We start from the raw sequence: 16760 nt of genomic DNA on the forward strand, positions 1-16760 counted from the left end.
ATCAGACAGACAAACGAACCATAATAAACTAGTAGCTACATTTGAAGTTATTTGTGTAGCATGGAGATGGCCAGGTGGATGCGGCTATCAATGTGCCAAGAAAGAATTGTAGAGTTGAATCTTACAAATTTCCTGAAAACTTGCTATAGACAAAAATGTTTTTTTTCTTTTTGTCCAGTTTGGTTTGGGGAATATTGTCCTTGCTATCCTACCTACTATGCGTGCAGGTTAGTAGGAGTATAATTTCAGACCGGCTCTAGTTTTGAGTAACCAAGTTATTTTTTCTGAATGAGTGTTAAAACAGAGTCATACCTGCAAGTGGATTTTTTCAAGTCACAATCTAATTAAGTATTAAAATATAAAAAATAATAACATGAAGAAACATAAGATAAAATCATGGGCTAAATTGAATTTAAAAATAAGCCTGAATGCAAACTCGAATCCGACTATTTATTGAGCTTGGATTCAAGTTCAGAGCTTACTCATTTTTGATGGACCTGAATCTGAATCCAAACTTAATTTGTCTTATCCAGTTTGGATGTGGATATAACATGGAATGCATCCTAGTCTGACCCATTTACAGCCCTAGATCCTCATTCTTAGTCACTCTGAAATTTTTAAATATATTTTCATGTAGACAAGCAATCATTACCATCTACCACTCGCATTTCACAGGAATATCATGTTGGCATTGCTTCAACTGCTAATTCTCATCTAAAAAGCACTTTGTTTTTTCTTTAATCTTATATATTGTGGAGCAATAAGTCTCATAAATGTATGCCTCTATTTCTTGTGTTGAGTTGATAACTTAAAGAATGTATGTAATATGTTGAATACATCGGCTATCTTTATTAGGTCACAAAGTACGCAGAAGGCTTGTGTTGGGTTATGCGCTATTACTATGAAGGGGTTTGCTCATGGCAATGGTGAGCATGTTCAGCTATTATTTAAGTTTGTTTGTTAGTTACCTTGGGATTTAAATAGCTCTGCATTATGAGATTCCTTATTTTAACAGAAAATCACTTCTGATAACTTTGTGAAATGATAAGTTTTTGAAAACCTGACTTGTAGTATTCAGAAGCTACATGTTATATATTCCTATCTGTGTGGATTAAAACCTACATGTTATATGCTTCATTGTCTTCAAAAACTTGCTCCATTTCCTAATACTGGAAATCTCTGAGTTTTGTTAGATGCCACTTTTTATAGCTGGTTCTATCTAGACAATTCACAAAGTCTGATAATCATATTTATGTTGTCCTTGAACTGTCACAAGAGTCCTTTTATTTATTTTCACAAAATATTGTTACACGTTTGCTATTCATTTTGTATAATATTTTATGGTCACAACTTTCTCATGCACTTGAAGCCATCTTTTTCCTGTGTTGTCTAATAATGGTTTGTTTCAGCTTCTATGATTAATGAGATCCTATAGTTGTGAATACTAAGAAGTTATAATTGGTTTGATGATGGTGTCTGCTGATGATTATTACATTTCTGTTGCATGAGAATCCTTTGCTGCTTTCTCATTCAGGCTTGGAGGTAGAGGTGAAATGCATGTGAAAGAAGTAATGAACATAACAAGAATACAAAATTTACAAATTATTGAAATTTATTGAGCACCAAAAAATTAAATTAAAATAAAATGGAAAGTAAAAAAATATCATTATAGAAAATTAAATAAAAAACATATGAAATATAAAATAAATAACAAATCAAGTGATCAACTAAAAACAAAAAATTAATTGAATAAAATAAAAGTAAACTTAAACTTAAAATTTGAAAAATATGCAGGAACTTTATGGAGGAGACAGATATTCAAATTGATGGGCTAGGAGGAGAGATTGTTGGGGTGGGAAACCAAGGGAGAGGGGCCAGAGACGAGGGCTGTGGCTGGTGGGTTGAGAGAGCAGGGGAGTGGGTTGGGAAGAGTAGATTTTTTTTTTTTTTTTTGGGGGGGGGGGGGGCGGGGGGCCGGGAAGGTGGGGAGGGGGGAGGGTGCGGTGTGCAAGGAAGGGAAGGAGATGGAAGGTGGGGGAGAGGCATTGGGAAGAGAGAGTGCAAGGGTGGAAAGGGTGAGGCACGGGTGATAGGAGAAATGGAAGGAGGGAATGTTGGTTGGGAGTGAGAGAGAGCGAACATTGGTTGGGAGCATGTCACCGAAGATAAAAACTAAATCTGGTCAAACAATGGCCAAGTGAAGGAGGTAATTATGCAATTGAGAGATAAAATGAAGACATTTTTTGAATATTTACTTAAATTATCACTGTAATTTATTTTTGAGAAAATGTTTTTCTAGAAAGACCAAGGATATTTTGGTCAAAAAATTTGATAGGCAGAATTGATTCATCATATTCCTCTCAATTTATGATATAGTATGGACTTCCGAATGGTTCAAAAAAATTATATACTTTATATATGCCATACTTTGACTATTAAATATCAAATACATTACATTAGTTGTTGTAGCATGTAATAACATAATCAAAAGGAGAAGGCTCCTGCTTGTGCAGACACCGCATCAGCTGTTTTTTTTTTTTTGGGGGGGGGGGGGGGGGTGGTGTTGGTGGTGGATGGGGTGGGCGAGCGAGCTAGAGATAACAATAAGGAAATAACAAGGGAACAGGCTTGTTACTTTAGCAAAAATTCTAGGTAGAAAGTTTTCAAGAGGTATAGTTATAAAATATAAATACGACACAGTTTTTAGTTGTGTTCTGAACTATGAGTATGAGTATTGGCCATCAAGGCCATCTGATACAAAAATAAACTCATGTTATCTGGATCCAGTATTGGAAAATTTTTGGTTGATCTAATGTATCGAGATATCTTGAAAGCTTTTTTGCCTATCTGATCCAACTCAGCTAGGTTTTGACTCTGATCCGCAGGTCTTTAGACTATGTATTTGCATTTTAAAATGCAAATTTTAAAATAGATAAGTTTGCCTTTCTGGGTTTTTTACGTGATCTGCTACAGTAGTTTGTTTGACAAGATTTGGCTTCTTTTAGCAAACATGTGGGTGAATCTAGAGAGCATGACTAATAAAAGTTTGGGTACATATTTCCTGTTTACGTCACAAACCAAGAAAGAACATATCGAGTTTTCTTTTGTGTATAAAAAATTATGTAACTTTCCAAACTGCATTTTCACATTTGACTGTTGTGACTCAGCACTTATTTTTTCTCCGCTTGTCATTCAGGTTTTATCCTTACCATTATGCACCTTTTGCATCTGACCTCAAGGATTTAGGTCAATTGAATATAAGCTTTCAACTAGGTGTGCCTTTTAAACCTTTCAATCAGCTAATGGGGGTGTTTCCAGCTGCAAGGTGAAGTTCCTCAAATATTTTTTCTTGAGTTTTAAATTATATCATGTGGAAGGCTGGCTAAAATGGTCTAGATATTTGCAGTTCCCATGCTCTTCCTTTGCACTATAGGCAATTGATGACTGATCCAAACTCTCCCATAGTCGATTTCTATCCGACTGGTAATGTTTTATATTCACATCATGGTCTTCCCTCTTGTTTAAGATCTAAACATTTCTCATGCTTTTACTCTGTTTGCCAGATTTTGAGGTAGATATGAATGGGAAGAGATTTTCTTGGCAGGTAGAACTATATCATTGTCGCATTGATCTATATTTTTCTTGAGTTTACTTTTCTTCACCCCCACTCTCTCTCTCTCATTTTAATCACGTTATGTTGTTGGTGTATACATTGATCCTCCCTATTTTCAGGGTGTTGTAAAACTGCCTTTTATAGATGAGACTCGATTACTTGCTGAGATTGAAAAAGTGGAGCATACTTTAACGGTATAACTGACACCTGCTATTGCACTAGATACAGCTCAGTTCATGAGAAGAAAACTACTTTTCCAAAATAGCCTAAATATTGTTGCTTTTTTCCCCTTTTGTAGGAGGAGGAAGTCCGTCGGAACAGTGTCATGGCTGACATGCTTTTCGTAAATGTGTCTCACCCTCTCTCTCCATATATATTTTCTCTTAGTAGCAATTCTGGACAACTGTCAGAGAAAGAGCGTGCTGAAGTAGAAGAAAAACTTGACCCAAGAGCCAGGTAAGTCTGCCAAGCTTAAATTACGCCCCAACTTAACGTAAATGGAAACATATGTTGAATACTAGAAGTTTTAAGGTTAAATCTGTGTCAACTGATGTTTTCCCGGTCAGGTACCATTTTGGTCATGTTGAGTTATTTTGAAAAAAGAACAGTAATTAACTTAAGAAGTTTGGTAGAAACTAGAGAACGGATTTTGTATTTGCCATTGTTACTTTTTAATACTATTTTTAATTTTTTACTTATGAACCTATTAACATAAAAAGACAAGTATGGTTTTATTGATTATTAAATAAATTCATCTGATACGTGTTCAGGTTGAATACATACTGTTATACATTTCAGTCTATCAACTAACTAATGGCAAAGATCAATTGCCCTTCAGTAGTCTCATATGTGCCATGCTCAGTGTAGGTGCATGTCTGGACCCTCCTTATGTGTGATATATTGGTTATCTAATTTAGATCCTTCAAGATCAGAATAGTGTTGGATTACTAAAACTTGTTCAAATATAGTTTTGGGATCCGTATTGAAAAGTCATATTTAGATTGGATAATCTGATTATTAGGACTCTAAGCCACTGATATATCGAACAGAATATTAGTTATGTGAGTTAGGTCGAGCAATCCTTTGACATGCTGACTTTGCAGTCTAAGAAATAATTAGTCCAGGCGCTAGAAGGTTTTCTTGAAAGATGACAACTAAGACCTCTCAAGATGATTTCTGACAGGTACTTTCATAATCAGGGATAGACTGCTCAACTGATCAAATTTTTGATTGATGTATCCTCTATCAATCATTGTTTTAATGAACACTTGTTAAATGAGAACTTGAGACCATATTAGAAAGTTTGTTCTGTCTATGATTGCGACAATCATCTGCTTTTTAGATTTCATTCATGATTACCAATGTTAGATCTCACATCTAGATGACTTCAACTGCAAAAGAATCACCTTTACTTCTCAGGACAAACATTTCAACAAAGAGATTGATGCAGGAGAGTCTTATATCATTATTTTTGAGATATGAAAGCATCGTACTCTTATCTGTCAATTGTTCGGGTTTAGCCCAACTTGATCTGTAACCCAACACATTACCCGACCTGACTTAACCCAAAATGAGGACCCGATTACCCGACTTTTAACCCGATTTGACAAACATTGTCTCCTTTCTTCTACGTGATTGGGGGTGCTGCCAACTTCGATTTGAGGCCAAGGTTGGAGTGAACGGTAGAGAGGTTGGTGCGAGTGGTGTCATGGACAGCGGTGGCAGCAATGAAGAAAGATGGGTAGGAGTGAAGGGGGAAAGGAGGTTGAGTGGAGTCTGGCAAGGTCATGGAGGAGGGTGGCGAGGGGAGGAGGAATCCTAGGGGAGGCAGGCGTGGCCGAGGAATGCTTCCTTGAGGCAGTTGAGGGCGGGGAGGTGTTGTCCATGTCCATGGTAGTGAGGAGGTGGTGGCACAACCTCCATGGGACTAGAGGCAGCGGAGAAGAGAGTGGTGGGTTATCTCCATGGGCGGCAGAGGCGGAGGAGGTGAGGGAGCTGAGAGAATAGAGATAAGATGTTGCAGCATCTCTTTGCAAATGACATCTCGATTTTGAGTCGGGTTCTTAGGTAAGGGAAAGTACTCGGGTCGGGTTGGCTTTTGGGTCAGCTCAGGTCCTGAAACCGACCCATGGACAGGATCACATCCTATATTATAGGCATTAGCATGCTTGATAAACTGCCTTCCTGCAATAGTGTAGGCAATTGTACTTATCAAGTATGTAATTGATGCTGCAATGATATGGAAAGCTTGCGATAAGGTTTTGCATTGGACGGAACTGTTCAATCATTCTTCTTAAAGCATTGATTCCAAACATATTTACTGATTGGGACATGGAGGATTGTGGGTCTTTATACAAGCAGCGTATATCAAATTTTCTGTATGTCCAGGTTGTGCAACTTCTCCTTTCAGCAGAGTTGATGGTATTCTAGCTTTTAAACTATAAATTTCCTGAGCCAAATACTCAGATTCCTCATTCAAGTTTTGATGCTATATGGGGTCAGCAGTATTATTTATCAGGAATGAGAGAAGGGACAGAAGGAAAGAGCATTCTTCCTTGTGCAGAAAAGTACTTCATTCTTTAATTTTTAGTTGTGGTATTGACAATAAATAGCTATTAAGGTGCTCTGGCTTTTCTCTTGTTGGATCTGACCCCCTCCCCCTCCTCTCTCTCAATTTTTCACTCTAGGTTTCTCCATTAAGAAGGGGGATGATAGAATGACTAATTTGAGCAATATAATGCTCTGCTTATATGCTGGATTGTGTCACCTGAACTGCTGGTTTAGACATTCTGATTTGATGATTTGGTGAAGATACACTATTTCTGGTGCTCTTGTTAATCTCCTTATTGAGATATAGTGAGATTATGTATTCAGCATTTAGTGTACAGTTGGAGTTTAGGATAAGTGCTCATTTGCTTGATGATGAAGTTCCTTTGTCTGTTGAAACGTAGTTTAGATCTAGTATAATTTTAAATGTTGCTGTCTTTTACCTTTGTTTTTGATTAGAGTCCATGGCTGAGTTTTATGCATCCTCAAGCTGTTGTATTGTTATAACATTTAGTTAATAAGCCACATCAGCCCCTCTACTGAGTTGTTGCTTAAATGGTATAGGTGTTATCAAGGTTTGCCGCACCGATACTGGGTCTCATATCGGCTGATGTCCGGTTTGGTACGGTATGGGTCTGTATTGTGATATTCTTGGACGTACTTACATGAAGAGGGAGGGGGAGACTGAGGAGGGACAAGAAGAGAGAGGGAGGAAGGGGGGAGAGAAATGGGGAGGAGGCTTGTAGGATTGAAACAAACCAGCATCTAGATTATCGCCTCTCTCAAAGTAAACCAACACTACCATCTTCATCAATCTCCCATGATACATTCGGCAATCCCGACAACCATATTCTGAAATGGCAAAGAAAAATGATCAATCAAAACAAGAACAGCAAATCTCAGTCATCAGAGCACCGAATCTCAATATTTTGGCGATCTCCGACGTCAAACGCGATGATCGCTTCTGTCCGGAGCCTCAAATTGATCTCAGATCCGATCAAACTATGAACACAGTAACTTTTTTCTTCAAGAAAGACTCGATTAGAGGAGACCAAATCTAGGGTTTTCTTTGCTCCCTTCCGGCCTTTGGAGAGGAAGAGGACAACTAGAAACCATTATGTTCCAAAGGGCCGTGGTTTGTGTCTCGTGTAGAGAGAGTGAGTGAGATAGAGGGGGGCTGAAGAGTTGTTCATCGAACGAGAGAGCCTTTGAGCTCTCGAACCTTCAAATGCTAATTTGTGAGAGGGATTTATAATTGAACCGAGCTAAATTGTTCAGACTTAATGTCAATTTGGTTTGGTATGGGCCGAGCTGCCCAACTTGGGTTGGTTCGGCGATCACTGGGTGCTATTGTTCACATTTACTGCTCTTTTTCTTTTCCCTCGCCTTTTTTGTATTTCCTTATGTCTTTTTGCATCTTTTGCTTGTTTTATTAACTTCGTTTTGTTCGCTGGAATGTGCATTGGAATGGAATGGTGATTTTATACTTTGGCCTCATTCAAATATTTGGTATGACAACATAGGACGGAATCACATCTCCTTTGGAATCATGAAAGAATGACGGTTCCACTTGTAAATAGGAGGAATGGTCATTCCCATGATAATGGGACTGAATGATATTTTTGGTAATGAATGGATTAACAATATTTATGGTAAAAATAGTAACAAATAATATCGTCGATATGAGTTAGTTGTAGATAATTATGATATAAAATAAAAATATGTAATTAATACATATTTCATTAAATTAGAAAATAGGGAACATATCAAGTGGCATGCATTTTAGTATTATATTAAATCTAATATATAAAAAATTAGTTAATTGCAAGGAATGCTGAACTGGGCCGAACCGGGCCAAACCGCCCGGTTCGGCCCATACCGAGTCGACCTGGTGAAAACTTGGGTCAGTTTGGTCTTTGGATTCAGTTTCGGCCTAGAACTGGTCGAAACATGTTGAAAAAGGTTCGAATCAGAACTTACCTATGCGAACTGGCCGGGAACGTTTGGAACCGGCCGGTTCCATTCGAACTCAGTGCGAACTGGCCGGTTCGCACCGTGTCGACTCGGTTCTGAACTGGGCCCCTCTTTTTCTGTCTGGTGTTAAAATGATGTTGGAAGGCCTTGTTTGTAAGCGGCGGATAACTTTCTGCCTTTTTTTCTTTCCGCCAAGTCCAAAATCACACCAATTCAGCACTTCAAAAGATCCAAACCCCAATGGAGAGTGTCGATGAGTCAGTTCACTCAGATTCAGAGTCCAGAAATAGCAGTTCTGGTGGTCATGGATCTGCCGGCTTAGGAGTGGACAAGAGACCACCATTTATGAGATAATCGTAGGGTGGTCTTCGATTCACCGGTGAGTTCTAGTTTATGCGTGCTACACAGGATATGGATCACGATACACGATTTGGTAGTGCCTGCCTGAATCCTATTGTATAGTAGACGGGCTCTTCGAGGTTATTCCGAGGACACTGCAGATACGAATATGGTGCGTCTGAGACATTTTTCTGTGGCTACTATTCTATACAGCTCGGAGCATCTTACGGATCGAATTTTGCTGTCGGCTTATTCGGATGGACCCTTTCACAGTTTTATCAGCTAGTTTATCAGCCAGATGAAACCTCTCAGAGTTAGAGCTTCAACTAGAGATCTGAGTGCTTGTAATCAGAGTGCATTCCTTATGGAATGAACATATAAGACTACAACACCGCTTGGTTAGAGGGGTGGGCTGATGTGCCTCCTGACTATGCTGATGATCCGAATATCTACGAGAGGCATCACCACTCGACCCAATTTTAGATATTTGTATATATATTGTACTTTAAGTGTATGTAATTGATTGTATAATTTTATAATTTTTATCTCACTAGATTTGAGGATATTTCATGTTGCTTCTTGTAGCATGCACCATTACACTAATCATTTTATAATTTGTATCATTTTAAAATAGTAAGATGTATCATTTAGATTAAATCAAGATCATAGAAATATCAAAAAACATCAAAAAAAAACATCAAAACAATATCAGATTAGACTTAAAATCATTGAAAAAGTTGAAAAAGAGTGATTATCAATTAAATCAACTTGAGATACTCTAAAAAAAAATTGGACGTGCCGGTTCCATACCGGCACGCCTTACCCTACCATGTGTCGGTACGGTACTACCGGCACGCCCTACCATACTGTGTCAGTACGGTACCGAACCAGTACTATACTGAACTGTCCGCCAACTGGTAGAGGTCCCGGTACCGGTTCGGCGGACCTTGGTTAATAAGAATATAAAAATAAAAAAATAAAGAGCATAAATTATGTCATAATAATCAAAGGAAAATCCAAAAATATAGGATGCCCCCCCAAAAGAATTATTGTGATCATTGTTATAAAATTAGTTCTATCTCTTAGGTAATGATCTATTTAAAAATAATATAAATTGGTTATAATTTAAAATATAACTAGTTAAATTGAACATTGGAACTCAACTGCTATTCTTTTTTCATACATTCTTTTGTTTTATGTTCGAACTATGAAACAGGAATTGCGATTCTGATTCCCCGCCTTGTGTTCCCATTCCATTCCAATTATTTTTCATTCCTGTGAACCAAATGTGGCATAATTGTTTATAACTTTGTTGGATATTCCTGTAAATACTGCGGTTACTGTTTAATTAAGTCCAGATTTCACGCAACTGTTCATGCATCTAAATATTTGCTATCTGTTGGTTCAGCATAATTCTATGTTTTTTGCTTTCTATTGCTGAAACTCAGTGCAGAAATTTCAGATTAATTAGAACCCTAGTGTTTCCTTTTTAAGTGCCTCTGAGTCTGATATTATGTAGATCTAACTCTAGAGCTACATCATTTCTCTTGTACTGTCTGCATCATTGTGTGTACTATTTCTTCTGTTGACATGTCCAGATGCCTTCTCATTTATCCTCTGTTGACTCACTTGTGGTGAGAAAAATAAAAAAGGCTTAGTTTATTTGGAGATTTTGTGATACATGTTACTGGGCGAGATTTGTCAATTTGCAATAATTTTTCTTCTGAAGAAAATTTATGCTATTTTTATAAAATGCATAAATAGAATTGTTAATATACGAGTCTATTTGGTTTCCTTCTTAGTTGACTCCACTTTTGTCTGCAGTGGTGGAATGAATGGATATTTGTCCCTTTGTGATGGAGATCCATGCCCTCCTGTCTTCAGGTCTCCTGTTAAAGGAATGGAAGATATAATGGATAATCAAGTCATGTAAGCAATATTCATAATCTGTAAAATGACAGAATCCTTACTAATACTATTTGCAAATTTTGCATTCATGACCTTTCCGTTTTCTCCAGATGTTCTTTATACATACTTCCGGATGCACATAAACATATCACTAGACCGCCACCAGGCGTCATTTTCCCAAAGAAGGTGCATATTTTTGCTTGAGGATTTTACCAGTGATTTGATATTTTTGATACCAAATTTGATGTGCTTATTTATGAAACTGTATATGTCTATATATATATATGTATGTATATGTATATATGTATGTATGTATGTATGTATATATGTATGTATGTATATGTGTATATATATGTATGTATATATATATATATATCCACATATGCATATGTGTGCATGCGTGCAAACTACCTCAGATTTTTTTATTGAATGTAGCTTGCTTAAGTGCTTTCTGATATATGATCTGGTTGGTAATACTTTGGGTAGTTTTGTACTTTAAAATATTTGGATTCTTTTTAAACTTTTTTTTTAGTTTAATGTTTTCATAGAATATGATGCTCAACTTTCCTGCTCTTTCTAACTATTTTTTTTAATCTGCTTAGCTTTCACTTTATGTATAATTAGTTAGTGTAACGTTTGACCGTTCTATGGCTTGTAGGTATAATTTGCAAGTGATATGTAGGTCTACCTGTAGCAAAATTTCTATATTATGCTTAGGGCTAGCATGTAGACTAACGAGTCGAATTTTGTGATGTCAAACTCTTTCACAATATATGCATATTTTTATCTTGGTTGTAGAGAATAATTCAAGTATTCCTCAGCAATCTTAAGCATTTTCTCGTGCGCATCTAATGCTAGTGTTCAAACCTACATGCAATTTGAAGTGTATGGATTAATTCAGGGAAGGTGGGAGTAAGCTAAAAAAAGTCACCTTAATTAAAATGGAACAGTTTAGTGGAGGGAGGTGTCTTGTATTTGTGTACAAGTAATATTTGACCTTAGGGCATATTGGGTTGGTTGAAAGTGGCAAAAGTTGAAGAGGCCCACTTTAGGTCACTTTGGACCCCCCTCTATGAAGTCACCAGGTGTGTTTATAGTTAATAGTTTACCGAACTGGAAAGAAGTCTTGTTGAACTGGCCGAACTGCACTTAAATGTTCACTTTGGGCAACCAGGCAATCCTATTTTGCGAGTCTTTTCCATATTGCTAGCCCATGATTGGTCAAACCTAAGTTGTTTTCAACTTAATCTACATGAGTTCTGAGTTGAAAGGATTATTGCGTCTATTTTGATATCCTCTCTTGAATATGGTCTGTCTCTTCTGTTTGCTTAACCAGAGCCACAGCATGTAATTGGGATATTCATGTTTGTCTTATCTTTTAATTTGTTGTCTTAAAAAAGGGAGTGCATGTTAAGTGCATCTCTGTGTCTTTGTAGGTTGACAGTTGCACATAAGCTCTCTCTAGTTGGACAGATTAGTGACGTCTCAGTGACTGGCTTTTGACTGATGTCTAGGCCAATATTGCAGAATTGTACGTTTTGTATCATTTCTTGTGTGCAACATCTCAGTTGCACCTAATCTCTCTTGTACCAAGCAAATGGGTTCAGCCATCGAGTGTTTCAGGGACACAGATATGAGATCAGATTCAGACACATGTCTACGTGTTTTGACTCAGCAAGAGGGAGAAAAATAATTTTCACAAAATTATATGTTGTTGTTAAATATTATATAAAAATATTAGGAGATATTATATGTTAGGATCTTTCACTATATGTTTCTCAAACTTCTTAGCTGAGGAGTTGTGAAGTAATTTCATTGTGTATATGCTTGACCAATTTCTGAAAAGAAAAGGAGGTCACATGCAACATTATTATTGTGGGTTGAACTCAGTATTGGAAGGGTCAAATTATCCACTTCTTTGTAAAAGCTGGAAAAAAAAGGAGAAGTTTTCATGTGTGGCATGTATCGGATACTCATCCTTGGAGCAGGACGCTGTCAATGTAACACAGTGAGCAAATAAATGTTGGCCGAACATAACATTGCTGATGTCTCCATTTTTTTCCTGATGATGCTCCAAGATGTTAGAACATATTGGTCAACACCTATCTTTGAAAAACAAACATGTTAATAGACTATTCTTGGTGATTAAACAGAACTGTAGTTTTTCAGCAGTGAACGCGACACTAAGCTTATGTTTTCTAGTAATATACTCCAACGGAATGTGTAGATTAATTAGTGAGCATAACAATCAGTTAGAATGTTATCAATCAAGTGCCACTTGCCCCAAATGGTAACCAGTTTGGGTCATGATAGGCAATACTGCTGATGTCTAGAACTTTGTCCTGGAGGGGCCCCATCATTGGTTTCTTTATGGGGTAGTTTGCAATTGCTTATCACTTGACAAATCAAGAGGGTCTTGACCTTATAATTTGGAGATTTTTGAATTGAGTTATACATCATTGTTCAAATTAGGTCACATTCTAATAGTTTCTGCTGATAGTAAGTATATTCTATTATAGAAGTGCTTTTCCTTTTCTTTGTCCTTCAAGCAATTGCAGTTGGTTAAAGTATTATCTTTTGGCTAAAGACTGTTACAGCTGGTGATTTGAAGCCACCTCCTGTCCTATGGCACGAAGATACTGGCAGGAAGCCATTTGAAAATGGAAGGTCAGTAGCTGGTGAAGCTATTTGGAATGCTATACCTAACATATTTATCTGTACTGTTTTCTCAAGCATATGCTTCCATTCTAATGATATCTGAAAGCTTAAGAAGAAAATTCAGCTAATGATCTTTATGTGTTGTATGCATCCGTGTGTGTGTGTGTGTGTCTGTAATTGTCTTTTGTACTTTCATCTTAGAAAGACTTTGTGCTGTTGGTTCCTTCTGACATGATCTTCTCTTGATCAGGCAAAATCCTCCAGGGACTATTTCAGGCCGCCAACTTGGAGCAGCAGCTCATCGGCTTGTCATAAACAGTCTACAGAATAGTGCAGACCGTAATGGTGGTGACGCAAGTTATGCTCCACCATCATATGAGATGGCTGCAAATAGTAGACTATATTCAAACGGCAGAGACCATTCTATAGACCGGAGAGCAGCTGCTCGGGTAGAGCATCAAGCTAGCAATGCACAGTGGCATGGTCCTGGTAACCATTTACGTAACAGTCATGGGCAGTGGTATGCTTCTTCGGCGTCGAATCATCATCACTATGAAAGACGTATATCACATCACTATGAAAGAGATCAACAGGGTAGGTCCCATTATACCCCAACTGGAAGACACAGCCAACCTGATGTGAGGGGAAGAGTTCCAGTGCAGAGCTATCCTCAAAATGGAGGTCACCCTTATCATTCGGTAAATAGATCTGCAGCACTGCCACTAATTCCAGGACCCTATGGTCATCCAGGGGCTGTATACCATGGTGGCTATGGGGGCTATCCAAATTATGGAGCACAGCAGTGGGATCAACGGCATGATCCCAGGACAGGCCCCCTGCCATCTCAACCCGCAGTTGGGAGAGGTTATCCGCATAACCAACAAAGTACCAATCGTTTTGCAGCTTTAGAGAGGGGCTCAAACCGAAGGCCGCCACCACCACCAGGGTATGGCCGATACTAGGTTTGTACTCAACATCAGCACTTCAGGTGCGCCAACATCATGTGGGAAACGCTGTAAGATAGCAGATCATCCAATTTTAGTCGAGGCTCATCTTATCTAGGCAATTTGCTTGTTTGTATTCTGTTAGCTCTGAATCGGCATCATAGTGCTCTTTCTGAAACATCAGCAAGGCTTGTATGTTAGTATTATTTGGGATGCCACCTTAATTTGGTCTGGCATCATCTCAGTGTCTCTTGTTTCTTTTGATAAAATTGATTTGTCCTTCATAATGAAGTATGCTTATGTTAATCAAATCTTTACAGACTTGTGTAGTGAGGCCGACGCTGGTTTAAGGTTAAATCTGAAGTCTGAGTTCGAGCAATTCTAGCATCAAATCCAAATTTTGATGGAAGAACTTTTGAAAAGGAGATCAAAATGGCTGAATGGAGGGGTAGGTGTGTTTATCCTTGGATTACAGGGATTGTGAGTACGCAGCGTCCTTCTCGGAGTCTTCCGAATGCTCCCACACATCTATTTCTCATCTACTCCCGTCGCTTATAGCAGGAATACGTTATATAGAAGATCCCTTATAGTTTCCAATATACCTGCAATAGCTTTCTTTCGAGTAATATTACAGATCACGGAGACTGTTCACCCAGTTCACCAATACCGCGTGGAATTAGGGATTGATGCAGGTAGGTCGTGAGAGTTCTCATATACTGATTCAACCAATCACTTGCCTCCACGGAGGACAGGTGAACTGGGCGATGAAAGGATGGGTGACTTTTAGCAGTTTCTTTTAATGCCAACCTGAGATAATGAAGTTTGTTGAATATGGTAAATGCCTTTAACCAATTAGATTTGTGGCAAGGAGGTGAAATTTTTTTGTTACCAAGATTGGGCACCACGGCTACTTTGGAAGGAAGAAATTTGCTATGCTCATTGAGATGTTGCTCACACAAAAATTACATCTATGGTGTGATGTTACTATTGCTTTGCTCATTGGTCTTCTGTACATGATCCTGATGCCGTTTCATGGAATTCCAAAGTTTAAATATTAGTTCTTATGACTAATAAGCGATTAATGTTGAGAAATCAACTGGCACTTAGTGACTAATGAGAGATTTATGCTATGCCAGCATGTGCTCAATACAAATATTAATATTTGGGACACCCAACTGGTAGTTTATCTCTGCATAAGTTATGCTGGGTGTTCTATTGATGTACTAACTACAGTTATATTTTAGCTTGCATTCTTTGAAACTTGGTAAAACCGAAAGAATTGATAGTTCTAATTTTTATCAGGAAATTTGTTGATTAGGGTCAACCCAGCAGAGATTCTTCAGCAAAGCATTGGTGAGATATTCTAGTTTGGAGCATGGAATGCAGCATTTCCCTGATGATCAGAAAATTGAAAATGCTACTTATTGAATATCAACTTTCCATTAAGGGCAAGTTTGGTTAAAGATGGTTGAATTCTAGAACCGAAACGAAAATGAGTGACTCTTATTTCAGCTATTTGGTTGGGGGAGATTTCATCCCCATTCTGATTTCAGGAGAAAATGTAAATATCTCAATTTCTCAAAATCCAATTCCGACTCTCTCTTTGTATTTAAATCTCATTCCGTTTCTGATTCCGATTATAGTCACAAACCAAGCGCACCCATCCCCATCCCCTCAAAGAGGTTCTGATTTTAAGCTCAGAAGGTGGCAACACCGGTTTACATTCTAAATGATATAAAACGAAATAAAATAAAATCTACTATCGAGTTCATATTCCTATATCATCGAAATTTTTTAAATCAATTTTTGATCTGGGAGTGCAGAAATTGTATATACATGTCATTCCTCTTCAAAGTCTAAACTATGCCATTATTAAAATTGCAAAAGTTTAAAAAATTTCTAGAAGTGTAGAGCATCGATCTCCATAGTACAAGGAAATTATTCGGAACATTCTTGTACCGGTTATCCACATTTCAATGCCTTGGAATTATTGACTAATACCGACACATTATTATGCTTCTCACCATTGGGATCTGGCATCTGAATTGGTCCTACAACATCATTCTCTTAAGATCGCTTTCATTCCTTTTTTTTTTTTTTTACCACGAGGAATGATTTGATGATCAAAGCATCAATGAAGGCTTCAAGACAAAAACAAATAAACAGAAAATCACATCTCTTCATGGAAGATTGAATTGGATGTCTGGGTGGATTGTCCCCTTAAAAGTATGATTGAGTGGATATAGTTAGGCAATAACCAGGGGGCATGTGGGACTAAATTAAGATAGTTGCAATGTTGAGAAGGTCCAAGGCAATGAGTTACTCATGAGCGTGACTACTCACTTTTATGATAATGCATGAATCCGGCATTGGCCACAAGAATATATGTTTAATGCTGCGAGCATGTGCATTCCTGCACTTCTCGTTAAAACGCCTGTAACTGGAAATTGCCAGGAGATATGAGGAACATTCAGTAGTACAGGCAATGCTTATTTTCTAATCATTTTGTATCTGGAAGAACATTGAGAATTTGTGGCATAGAAGGCCACGGTTAGCCTGTGCCTATCTAACTTGGCTTATCGAGGGGCCAACCTACCGACTCAAGCACCCAACCGATGGATATACCAAACATCACCGAAAGAGATGTTCTGAAATATGCGCATAGTTTAACATATAAATTTTCATTATAGAAATCCAGAAGACATTGGGCTACAATGGAGCTACCTAGTCTGCTGAATTATGGGTAAATTATGAATTGCAAAGGATCATAGTATGCT

At 37.8% G+C, this 16760-nt stretch overlaps 1 protein-coding gene across 2 annotated transcripts in view; it reads left to right on the forward strand.

Annotated features, from left to right (window-relative positions):
- The window catches only part of XRN3 (5'-3' exoribonuclease 3), a 45551-nt gene extending 31257 nt beyond the window's left edge, over nt 1–14294 (forward strand). For both annotated transcript variants that reach the window (XM_008810769.5, XM_008810768.5), the window contains 10 exons: nt 856–926; nt 3197–3325; nt 3407–3483; nt 3564–3604; nt 3733–3807; nt 3912–4069; nt 10298–10402; nt 10492–10567; nt 12969–13048; nt 13290–14294. In XM_008810769.5, the coding sequence (XP_008808991.1) occupies nt 856–926; nt 3197–3325; nt 3407–3483; nt 3564–3604; nt 3733–3807; nt 3912–4069; nt 10298–10402; nt 10492–10567; nt 12969–13048; nt 13290–14001 (1524 nt within the window). In that variant the 3' untranslated portion in view covers nt 14002–14294. The remainder of the gene's footprint in view (nt 1–855; nt 927–3196; nt 3326–3406; nt 3484–3563; nt 3605–3732; nt 3808–3911; nt 4070–10297; nt 10403–10491; nt 10568–12968; nt 13049–13289) is intronic.
- Nucleotides 14295–16760: the final 2466 nt, after the last annotated feature.

The sequence above is a fragment of the Phoenix dactylifera genome, chromosome 8, assembly GCF_051530095.1.
Source record: "Phoenix dactylifera cultivar Ajwa chromosome 8, Ajwa_hap1_PhDact_Kaust_v1.1, whole genome shotgun sequence".
Classification (NCBI taxonomy): Eukaryota; Viridiplantae; Streptophyta; class Magnoliopsida; order Arecales; family Arecaceae; genus Phoenix; species Phoenix dactylifera.